Raw genomic sequence first — 12598 nt, forward strand, 5'->3', positions numbered from 1 at the left:
GAAGAGTTGTGTTATGTCCATTACGTACTTTAGTTTTGTTGTGTTGCAGATATCAGGCATTTAGATTGGATCGGCAGGGTATGCCTTTTTAAACAGGTTAGTTTTTAGTGTTTTCCGGAAGTTTAGGACGGGTGATCGTACGTAGTTTTCAAGGCTTTTGGTAATGCATTCCACAGTTGTGTGCTAATGTAGGAAAAACTGGATGCGTAGGTTGATTTGTATTTGAGTCCTTTGCAGCTTGGTTAGTGCAGATTTAGGTACGTTCGGGTTGATTAGGCTGTGTTTCTAGTTGGTAGGTCGATCAAGTCTGTCATGTATCCCGGGGGTTCACCATAGATAATTTTGTGAACCAGAGTGCAGATTTTGACTGTCTGGGGGGGGGGGGGGTACTCCAGTTAGTCATGGAGTACCCCCCCCCCCCCTTGACAGTCAGGTTTCAGGATATCCACAATTAATATGCATGAAAGGTTTGCATGTAACGGAGGCAGTGCATGCAAATCAATACCATGCGCATATTCACTGTGGATATCCTGAAACCTGACTGTCAAGGGGGTACTCCAGGACTAACTTTGGAAACACTGTCTTAGGGAACACAGTCGGAAAAATTAGATTTACAAGCCTCTACATGCAGTGGGCAAGCTTAGCATGAGACCAACTCTGTCAGGTAAGTCTGGAGTCAGTTAAGAGAAAACTGCTCCTTCTACGTACTTTACAGCATGAAGAAAAACGGCCAAATGAAAATGGAAATCAGGCATACACAGAGCCCATTTTTGGCCAGGCCCTATGAATTTTAGGAAGTTATTTTCTAAGGCATTTTGTGCATCTAATGGGCGCTTATAAAAATATTCAGGGGCAGACATTGCAGGAGCGATAAGTCACAACGCTGGCAGCTGGAGGCATGCCATAGATTTCCATATTACTAGCAGCAGCAGAAGGAATGGAGCGTCTCGGGCACCAAATTTCTTTGGCTGCCGGGGCTTCGGCAGCCCCACCAGCCATGTTACAGGGTGCTACAAGGTTTGGAGGGGGCCTGAGCCCCCTGTGGCTACATTACTGATTCCGAATAGCATTGTTTGGGCAGAGTTGTGATGTGCACACGTTTTATACAGTACATTAGTGTACACACAAATTTGCACCACCTTTGGAGCAGGTGTAAAATAGTATGAGGATGTGCGCGCATTACAGGGCCCGGGTCCAGGTGTTATTTTATACAGGCCCCTATATTCCCTTTATGAAGCTACCCCCTTAGTGTAAATGCTGTACCAGCTTTATAAGTTCTGATCTAAGCTGAGAGGTGTTTCCATAGTGTTTCTCAATAGAAATCAGACAAAATAAAACATGGAAAAGAAAATAAGATACCTTTTTTATTGGACATAACTTAACACATTAGGTTATGTCCAATAAAAAAGGTATCATCTTCTTTTCTTTTCCATGTTTTATTTTGTTTGATTTCTATTGATAACCTTAAGAGTGGACTAACACGGCTACCACACTCCTCTACCATAGTGTTTCTAAAATATATACGTTCACCCGCCATGTATTTACACAAGACTTCAAATAAATTTTACCTACATGACCTAGTGGGTTACAAAACCAAAAAAAAAAAAAAAAAAAGATTGGGGTGCACAAATATATAAAGGAACCAGGAAACTCTATTACCAGCATCTAATCAAGACCCGACAAAGGTTTGTTTCGGCATAAGAATATGCCTGCGTCAGGGGTCACAAGACAAACGTTTCTTCAAATATCAAGAAAAGAAGTGCTGGTAAATGAATCCTGTTCCATTTATTCTTTAATCTGCCATCTGAAGTGAAACACCCAAGTGCAGCGAGTTGCAATGATAAAAACAATGGATTACAGCATATTACGTACACAAAATTTGCAACAGCAAGTACTTTGAACACGCTCAGTACAGCACAATTGTAGTAGTCCTTCCTGACCAGTCTACAAATAAGCTAACTAATGCACAACTCCAGGTTTAGGGTTACAAAAATCATATTTGCAGTATTCAAAACCTCAGCTGAGGTCATTTCAACTGGCCAAACACATCAACTCCTTTCAGTACCCTTCTCCACCACCTCCAACTCCAGGCTCCGCCCTTTCTGTCTCGCCTCACCCCATGCCTAGAACAAACTCCCTGAGCCCATACGCCGTGCCCCCCTCCCTACCCATCTTCAAATCAATGCTCAAAGCCCACCTCTTCAAGGTCGCCTTCGGCACCTAATCACTACACCTCTTCTCAGGAAATCTTAACTACCCCAACTTGACATTTCGTCCTTTAGATTGTAAACTCTTCTGAGCAGGGACCGTCCTTAATTGTTAATTTGTACAGCGCTGCGTAACCCTAGTAGCGCTCTAGAAATTTTAAGTAGTAGTAGTGAAAGGCAAAACGGAACCCTAAATCAGTGGTTCTCAATCCAGTCCTGCGGTCACGCATAGCCAGTCAGGTTTTCAGGATTCCAACAATATACATACGTGCAGTGCGTTTTTTTCCTAGCGAAAAAGGTGCCGGTACTCAAAAGCCAGGCCACCTTTCAGGGGTGGGGTGATCACTGAGGGACCCACCCCACAATGGCCAGGGCCCCTGCAAACCAGTCGCAGAATCTATGACAAGGCAGAATTGATGTGAAGAGCCTGAGATCTTTCATTAAAACTTGAGGACCATGGGTCAATTTTAGCAGACAATGGAAACGGTGCTAGTACTCAGTACCCCCCAAATAGCCCCCTCCAAAAAAAACCTTGCATACATGATAGATTTGCATGCAATGTTTCCATTGTATGCAAATCTCTCATGCATATTCATTACCAAATAGCTGGTGTGCCAAGAAGACTGGTTTGAGAACCACTGCCCTGTACGAGAAATTAATGGGAGAAAGGAGGAGAAGGAGGAGGAGGAGGAAGAGATCCCAGGTAAAACAAAAGGCACAAAAAGCTGAGAGTTTTATAAATTGCTTTATTTTGAACTAATGCATCGCCAGGAGATCACACCACTGAACAGTTTACAAGAGCGATATGATCTTAAGACACAGCAAACAGCTTGCTTGAGCAAGGGTAACAATGAAGCCAGTTCTCTTCCCCTTTCGGTGAAGAATCTGTCTTTTAGCTGTAAAAGTGGTTGAGTCCGGGTGCACTGCATCTTTCAGACGTTACAGCGTTATAATCCGTGGCACATTCGCACTCACCTCAGCACAGAATTGCAAAAAACATTTTTTTAATGGATTGTTAATAGCCTTTTAAATAAAAATGTAACAAATCCATGCAGACTTTAGTAAAATAAAAAATAATAAATTTCTAGGAGTATGCATTGACCAAGAAACATTAAAAAAAAATGCATTCATTTGGATTATCATGCTAAAAAAGGTGGTAGTCATCTTATCCCAAGAGCACTTGTACTTTTTATAGTTCAGCAGAACTGTGTCCTATCACGGGAGGTGCTACACAATGGCAGCAAGTAACACTACATTCTTGCACTCTCCCTCGGATTCTATAAAGCGCGCCTAGAGAGCCGCACAGATTCTATAACAATGCGCGTAACTTAGCAAGTTAATGAGCGCTAACAGCACTTAACAAGCAACATTGACCACTAATTGGCACCGATTAGAATTTAGGTGCACAACTTGCTAAGCGTATTCTGTAACGAAGTGCACCGAATTTCTATTGCAAAGGGGTGTGGTTATGGGCGAGGAAATGGGGTTTCGTGGTTGTTCCAAAATTTATGTTTGTAGTTATAGAATATAGCCTAGTGCACCTAAGTCTATGCGCAGGGATTTACACCCGATTTTCATTGGTGTAAACGGATGCACGTAGATTTAGGCACTGATATCTCAACTAAACATTCTATATTCCAAGCCTAAATCTAGACGCCAGGGGCGTAGCCAGACCTCTGCGGGGGGTTCCAGAGCTCAAGGTAGGGGGGGGGCACATTTTAGCCCCCCCCCCCCGCCACTTTCGACCCCCCTCACCGCCGCCAAACTTCCCCGATGACCCTCCCCCACAAGCACAGATCAGAAAAGTGAGCGAACGCACCGGAGACTGGCGCTGAAGCTGACTAATGCTGGCGGGGTTGAGGACCCCCGCCAGCAAAGTACCTTGCGGCGACGGGGAGGGGGGGGGGCCCAAAAGTGGCGGGGAAGGGTCGGCAGGAGGGGGGCCCATGACCCCACCTAGTTATGCCCCATGCTAGGTGCAGATTATAGAATACGTTTAGTTCGCACTGTTTAAGTGCCAATATTTTTAGGCGCCATATACAGAATCTCCCCCTCTATGGGGTAAATATTCAGCAAGCGGCAGTGCTTTTCGAGCCGCTGCCGGCTTTATCCCGATATTCCATGCCAGGCCACGTCTGGGCACCAGCATTGAGTATCTGGGCTTCTCCTGGACATTTAAAATCACTTTGAATAGCCACCCCTATAATTCTATTACACTTACAAGTAGCAGGTCACTTTCTCTATTCCTAGCTCACACTATGGGGTCAAATCTTGGATGTTTCCAGGATACTGATGTATCTCTCTTGCTGGATTGCAGGAACTGTAGTGGCCTAAAAGAATTTCAAAATTTTACAAGACAGTACATGCACAAAGAAAATCCCCCGTTAAAGTGTGTAGTGCTACTAGTGTCTTGCATAGATAAAAGCAGAGATCAAAGATCAACTATTTCGATGGAATAGTCCGACTGCAGCACAGGTTTAATGGTATGAAACGTAATTCAAGTCCTTTAATAAAAATATAAGAGGAGAAACTGCTGCCTTTCACTTATAAAGCAATCAAAAATATCTTAGCCACACAAAAAGCACCATGTAGGAAAAATACTGGAATAGGATACTGATCTTTACAAGTGGCAGAGTTATTCATTAGCCAATGGTACAGAATATGTAGGATGTATCTTTAATGCTGTAGTTCCCAAGTCAAATAAAAAAAAAAATGTTTAAACCCATGACACTAATAAAACACCAAAGTAAGATTCAGAAACAAAACCTCGCTGTGTTTTTATTCAGATTCATATGCCTCAAAAAGGAAGAGAAAATAATTTACTGTTTCTGGACAAATCTGCAAGTGGAACTCTGTTCCTGTACAGCACATGTAACGATGACAGAAGATATGAATGCATTTCAGAATGAACTTGACAAGCCAGCTTTCAATCCGGGAAAAGGGAGCAGTTCTGGTACTTGCAACTCTTCTCCCTGAGAATTTTTGGATGTTTTAAGTCTTGTTGAGGAAACCTGAAAGCCCTTTCGACCGTTAAAAGTTCTTAAACCGGCTGCATCTCGACCAAGGAGCAGCTGACATATACGCAAGTCGTGTACCAAAAAGTGTTAGGGTTTTTCATTTCAGGTATTGTGTTTGCTTCTTTCGTTAACACTACACTTTCTTCATCCCTCTGCCCATCAAGCACGCAAACACGGTCATAACCATCTTGGGTTTCACCTCCACAAGGTCCTCGGGAAGAGCATATACTCGTGCTCCAATTCTTCGGGCCATAGACACAGCGAACCTAATGAGCAAAATTAAAGCAAAAATGCAGTTTCTGTAGCCAGATAAATACACCTTTAACAAGATTCTCATTAGTAGAATACTTAAAAGCAAATTATTCTCCTCCTTTGCTTATAGTGTGTTTTGTTTTCCCCCTAAGGGGTCTTTTTAGAAATCTGCAGTAAAAATTGGCCTTTGCACAGACTTATGCAGGTCTTGCCCATATGCTAAGGCCATTTTTACCCCAGCCATAAAAACATTGATTTTACTAATTTTATTAATGACCATGCACTAATGTTCCTTCTCAACTTCCGGTTCCCAGAAATGTTCACTTAATGTATACGTACACATATATACATATCAAACATATAAATGGCAAGTGACCAACTCACCTGCAAATGCGCAGTAGAGACTTCCCTCTCTGTCCCGCCCTCGCGTCAAGATGTGATGACGTTAGAGGGCGGAACAGAGAGGGAAACGAGTCGGACGCTGCCGCTGGAAACGAATATCGTGCACACCAACCTCCACCCTATCCACCACCGCTTCCGCCCCCCTCCGTATCGGGTCCCCCTGCGCTGACCTGACAGCGCCTCTCACCTCCGTGTGGAAGCGCTGCAGGCAGGAGGTGACAAGGAGGGTAGCTGGACATGGGGTGAGAGCAGGGCAGAGAGGAGGGTTGCTGGACATGGGGGGAGGGCGGAGGCCAAGGGAAAGAGGAGAGTTGTTGGATATGGGGGGGGGGGGGGGGGGAGGATCGGTGGACGGTGTGAGGCCAGGGGAGAGAGGAGGGCCGCAGGACATGGGGGGAGGGCAGAGGAGGTTTGCTGCATATGGATGGATGGATGGAGGTGAGAATTATTACATTTTGCAAAACACAAATCTCGCCCGTTTTAATGGGCTTAACGGCTAGTATATACATATATATTAAGAATTTTGGTGGTATTGCTTTTTCTACAAAATACTAATATATATATATATATATATATATATATATATATATATATATATATATATACACACACATATCTCTTAACTAATAGTGTCCTCAGTTAACCGGAAGTCAAGAAATGTTTTTAAGTGTGGTTCCAGTGAGGAATATCTATGAAAATTGCCATTGGGGTTAGTAGTATACATGGCATTAACCAGTGGCCTTTTTACAAAAATAATCACAGGAGCACTTACTGCCACCTATACTGTAGGGGGTAAGGGCTCCCGCAATATCTATGTACTAACCAATTAACATGCGATACTGTAGATGCACTAACCGGTTAGTACAAGAACGCCCACTCTCCATCCTTAACATGCCCTCTCAAAAACTTTTTACGCACACATATCCCAAAATCAATGTGGAATGCAGTTATCATACCAGGCTTTCTGGGCTATGTTAGATGCATGTTAGCACCTAACACAGCTTAGTAAAAAGACCCCTAAACGCTTGACTTGCTTTTTTCCATCTCTCCTAAAACCCATTAAAACATTCTACCACCTGGGCTTCACGTACTGCCTTACAAAGCCTGGTACAGAGACTGCACATTTAAAGAAAATCCCTGGTTTTGAAACCTCAAACAGAGTAGGGTTTATCAGATTACCTACAATGCCGGCACATGAGATACCTGCATACTTTGGAGACCCAGTACATACAAATATAATCTTATGCATATTAAAATTGGATATCCTGGCTGTGGAACCAGTAGGACATGTTGTACATGCATTTCTTTTTCAGTGGCATATGAAGTGGAACAAATAGATAAATGCTGCTCAAAGTTAGGCGCCAGAGAAAAATCACACTTTGGATAGTGCAAAACGTTTCACTCATGAGCCCCAAGTCATCTTGAGTTGAAAAGAAAAGTCAAACAAATACAATAGGCTTTACTGTGACCCTTCTATGACCTATAATTCTTATCAATGTTGGAACCGTGTTTTGTAGAAAAAGCAATACCACCGAAATTCTTAATTCTGCAGGTTATCAGTAAATGATCAAGACACAAAAGGCAACACAGCCACGGAATAAAGTTTATACTGAAATATATATACCAATCAAAACACTTAGCAACCAGATGGATAAAGATATTAAAACACAAAGATGTAAAATAGTGCATCAGATTAGAATATAGGAAACAAAAAAACAACAAACATGTATTTATGGCCCGATTGAAAAGGCTGATAGTGTACTAATAGGTCTGAATAGCACAGCTACACTCTTCAAAATTTAAGAGTGTTTAGAACCCTAGACGTATTTAGTCTTATTGCAAAATTCCTTATTTTCTCCTCATTGAATCAAATCTTTATTAATAAAATCTGCATTCTGACCATTTCTCTACATACTAGAAGCATTACATTAAGGGAACATTTTCTGGCACTGAATTACACGGATTGTCATGTGATGGACAGACAAGTCAAACAGAGGCTGTATACATTTTAAGGAATGCTTGATATATACATGTAACACGTAGCACTTACTTAGCATTATCATGTTTGTCATCTTCAGACAAGTCACCAATCTTTACTAGGTCATAGTTGATACAACCAGGCTGGATAGCATCAATTAAATCCACAACTGCCCAACTAGTACTGATTGTCTTGTCCTGATGGAAAATGCAAGTTTATTTTCAACATTAGGAATACTTTCCAAGATGTACAAAGAATGGGCATTACTGTAGTGGTATTTACAAAATATGGCATATACATGCAAACCTGTAAGTACATATACCATACCGGTATGCATATAAGGTGGGAGATGTTTTCTGGAAATTACCCCCCCCCCCCCCCCAACACACAAAAAAATAAATAAAAATTGACCTCATCCTACATTTGCAGGCAACCTTAAGAGCCCACAAATGTTTCCCCATCACCTGAAAAAACAGGTCTGCCACTGGGTAACATTTCCATTATCACTGCAAGACACTACTATGACTTTCCACCCAGGTCAAAGCACCAGTGGAAGAGAGCTTTCCATTTGGGGAGAAAGTGTTTGATTTTTATATGCTGCCACATCAAAATTGTGCTCTGTGTAGTGTATAACATATGAGTTATAGGATTTGTTGATGTTAAATTTTGTCATATTGCTTCTCTTATGATCTGTTGACTATTTTGGTACTCTCTCGAACAAGTGTTCTATAAATTATCATAAACTATAGCGAATGCTACATACCTGTAGAAGGTATTCTCCGAGGACAGCAGGCTGATTGTTCTCACTGATGGGTGACGTCCGCGGCAGCCCCTCCAATCGGAATCTTCACTAGCAAAAGCCTTTGCTAGCCCTCGCGCGCCGATGCGCATGCGCGGCCGTCTTCCCGCCCGAAACCGGCTTGAGCCGGCCAGTCTCATGTGTAGCAAGACAAAGACCAGGGAAGACACAACTCCAAAGGGGAGGCGGGCGGGTTTGTGAGAACAATCAGCCTGCTGTCCTCGGAGAATACCTTCTACAGGTATGTAGCATTCGCTTTCTCCGAGGACAAGCAGGCTGCTTGTTCTCACTGATGGGGTATCCCTAGCCCCCAGGCTCACTCAAAACAACAAACATGGTCAATTGGGCCTCGCAACGGCGAGGACATAACTGAGATTGACCTAAAAAATTTACCAACTAACTGAGAGTGGAGCCTGGAACAGAACAAACAGGGCCCTCGGGGGGTGGAGTTGGATCCTAAAGCCCAAACAGGTTCTGAAGAACTGACTGCCCGAACCGACTGTCGCGTCGGGTATCCTGCTGCAGGCAGTAATGAGATGTGAATGTGTGGACAGATGGCCACGTCGCAGCTTTGCAAATTTCTTCAATAGAGGCTGACTTCAAGTGGGCTACCGACGCAGCCATGGCTCTAACATTATGAGCCGTGACATGACCCTCAAGAGCCAGCCCCGCCTGGGCGTAAGTGAAGGAAATGCAATCTGCTAGCCAATTGGATATGGTGCGTTTCCCCACAGTCACTCCCCTCCTGTTGGGATCAAAAGAAACAAACAATTGGGCGGACTGTCTGTGGGGCTGTGTCCGCTCCAGATAGAAGGCCAATGCTCTCTTGCAGTCCAATGTGTGCAGCTGACGTTCAGCAGGGCAGGAATGAGGACGGGGAAAGAATGTTGGCAAGACAATTGACTGGTTCAGATGGAACTCCGACACAACCTTTGGCAGGAACTTAGGGTGAGTGCGGAGGACTACTCTGTTATGATGAAATTTGGTGTAAGGAGCCTGGGCTACCAGAGCCTGAAGCTCACTGACTCTACGAGCTGAAGTAACTGCCACCAAGAAAATGACCTTCCAGGTCAAGTACTTCAGATGGCAGGAGTTCAGTGGCTCAAAAGGAGGTTTCATCAGCTGGGTGAGAATGACATTGAGATCCCATGACACTGTAGGAGGCTTGACAGGGGGCTTTGACAAAAGCAAACCTCTCATGAAGCGAACAACTAAAGGCTGTCCTGAGATCGGCTTACCTTCCACATGGTAATGGTATGCACTGATTGCACTAAGGTGAACTCTTACAGAGTTGGTCTTGAGACCAGACTCAGACAAGTGCAGAAGGTATTCAAGCAGGGTCTGTGTAGGACAAGAGCGAGGATCTAGGGCCTTGCTGTCACACCAGACGGCAAACCTCCTCCATAGAAAGAAGTAACTCCTCTTAGTGGAATCTTTCCTGGAAGCAAGCAAGATGCGGGAGACACCCTCAGACAGACCCAAAGAGGCAAAGTCTACGCTCTCAACATCCAGGCCGTGAGAGCCAGGGACCGGAGGCTGGGATGCAGAAGCGCCCCTTCGTTCTGCGTGATGAGGGTCGGAAAACACTCCAATCTCCAGGGTTCTTCGGAGGACAACTCCAGAAGAAGAGGGAACCAGATCTGACGCGGCCAAAAAGGAGCAATCAGAATCATGGTGCCTCGGTCTTGCTTGAGTTTCAACAAAGTCTTCCCTACCAGAGGAATGGGAGGATAAGCATACAGTAGACCCTCCCCCCAATCCAGGAGGAAGGCATCCGATGCCAGTCTGCCGTGGGCCTGAAGCCTGGAACAGAACTGAGGGACTTTGTGGTTGGCTCGAGATGCGAAAAGATCCACCAAGGGGGTGCCCCACGCTTGGAAGATCTGGCGCACCACTCGGGAGTTGAGCGACCACTCGTGAGGTTGCATAATCCTGCTCAGTCTGTCGGCCAGACTGTTGTTTACGCCTGCCAGATATGTGGCTTGGAGCACCATGCCGTGCCGGCGAGCCCAGAGCCACATGCTGACGGCTTCCTGACACAGGGGGCGAGATCCGGTGCCCCCCTGCTTGTTGACGTAGTACATGGCAACCTGGTTGTCTGTCTGAATTTGGATAATTTGGTGGTACAGCTGATCTCTGAAAGCCTTCAGAGCGTTCCAGATCGCTCGTAACTCCAGAAGATTGATCTGTAGATCGCGTTCCTGGAGGGACCAGCTTTCTTGGGTGTGAAGCCCATCGACATGAGCTCCCCATCCCAGGAGAGACGCATCCGTGGTCAGCACTTTTTGTGGCTGAGGAATTTGGAAAGGACGTCCCAGAGTCAAATTGGACCAAATCGTCCACCAATACAGGGATTCGAGAAAACTCGTGGACAGGTGGATCACGTCTTCCAGATCCCCAGCAGCCTGAAACCACTGGGAAGCTAGGGTCCATTGAGCAGATCTCATGTGAAGGCGGGCCATGGGAGTCACATGAACTGTGGAGGCCATGTGGCCCAGCAATCTCAACATCTGCCGAGCTGTGATCTGCTGGGACGCTCGCACCCGCGAGACGAGGGACAACAAGTTGTTGGCTCTCGCCTCTGGGAGATAGGCGCGAGCCGTCCGAGAATCCAGCAGTGCTCCTATGAATTCAAGTCTCTGAGCCGGGAGAAGATGGGACTTTGGGTAATTTATCACAAACCCCAGTAGCTCCAGGAGGCGAATAGTCATCTGCATGGACTGCAGGGCTCCAGCCTCAGACGTGTTCTTCACCAGCCAATCGTCGAGATATGGGAACACGTGCACCCCCAGCCTGCGAAGTGCTGCCGCTACTACAGCCAAGCACTTTGTGAACACCCTGGGCGCAGAGGCGAGCCCAAAGGGTAGCACACAGTACTGGAAGTGACGTGTGCCCAACTGAAATCGCAGATACTGTCTGTGAGCTGGCAGTATCGGGATGTGTGTGTAGGCATCCTTCAAGTCCAGAGAGCATAGCCAATCGTTTTCCTGAATCGTGGGAAGTAGGGTGCCCAGGGAAAGCATCCTGAACTTTTCTTTGACCAGATATTTGTTCAGGGCCCTTAGGTCTAGGATGGGACGCATCCCCCCTGTTTTCTTTTCCACAAGGAAGTACCTGGAATAGAATCCCAGCCCTTCTTGCCCGGATGGCACGGGCTCGACCGCATTGGCGCTGAGAAGGGCGGAGAGTTCCTCTGCAAGTACCTGCTTGTGCTGGAAGCTGTAAGACTGAGCTCCCGGTGGACAATTTGGAGGTTTCGAGGTCAAATTGAGGGTGTATCCTTGCCGGACTATTTGAAGAACCCACTGATCGGAGGTTATAAGAGGCCACCTTTGGTGAAAAGCTTTCAACCTCCCTCCGACTGGTAGGTCGCCCGGCACTGACACTTGGATGTCGGCTATGCTCTGCTGGAACCAGTCAAAAGCTTGCCCCTTGCTTTTGCTGGGGAGCCGAGGGGCCTTGCTGAGTCGCACGCTGCTGACGAGAGCGAGCGCGCTGGGGCTTAGCCTGGGCCGCAGGCTGTCGAGAAGGAGGATTGTACCTACGCTTGCCAGAAGAGTAGGGAACAGTCTTCCTTCCCCCCAAAAATCTTCTACCTGTAGAGGTAGAGGCTGAAGGCTGCCGGCGGGAGAACTTGTCGAATGCGGTGTCCCGCTGGTGGAGCTGCTCTACCACCTGTTCGACTTTCTCTCCAAAAATGTTATCCGCACGGCAAGGCGAGTCCGCAATCCGCTGCTGGATTCTATTCTCCAGGTCGGAGGCACGCAGCCATGAGAGCCTGCGCATCACCACACCTTGAGCAGCGGCCCTGGACGCAACATCAAAGGTGTCATACACCCCTCTGGCCAGGAATTTTCTGCACGCCTTCAGCTGCCTGACCACCTCCTGAAACGGCTTGGCTTGCTCAGGGGGGAGCGCATCAACCAAGCCCGCCAACTGCCGC

The 12598-nt window shown here is 46.0% G+C and overlaps 1 protein-coding gene across 3 annotated transcripts in view; it reads right to left on the minus strand.

Annotated features, from left to right (window-relative positions):
• Positions 1-4954: 4954 nt before the first annotated feature.
• Positions 4955-12598, minus strand: part of PLS3 (plastin 3) — a 263150-nt gene continuing 255506 nt past the window's right edge. For all 3 annotated transcript variants that reach the window (XM_030208871.1, XM_030208872.1, XM_030208873.1), the window contains 2 exons: positions 7929-8053; positions 4955-5490 (listed from right to left, as the gene is read on the minus strand). In XM_030208871.1, coding sequence (XP_030064731.1) covers positions 5358-5490; positions 7929-8053 — 258 coding nt within the window. In that variant the 3' untranslated portion in view covers positions 4955-5357. The remainder of the gene's footprint in view (positions 5491-7928; positions 8054-12598) is intronic.

Source organism: Microcaecilia unicolor, chromosome 7 (genome assembly GCF_901765095.1).
Source record: "Microcaecilia unicolor chromosome 7, aMicUni1.1, whole genome shotgun sequence".
Taxonomy (NCBI): domain Eukaryota; kingdom Metazoa; phylum Chordata; class Amphibia; order Gymnophiona; family Siphonopidae; genus Microcaecilia; species Microcaecilia unicolor.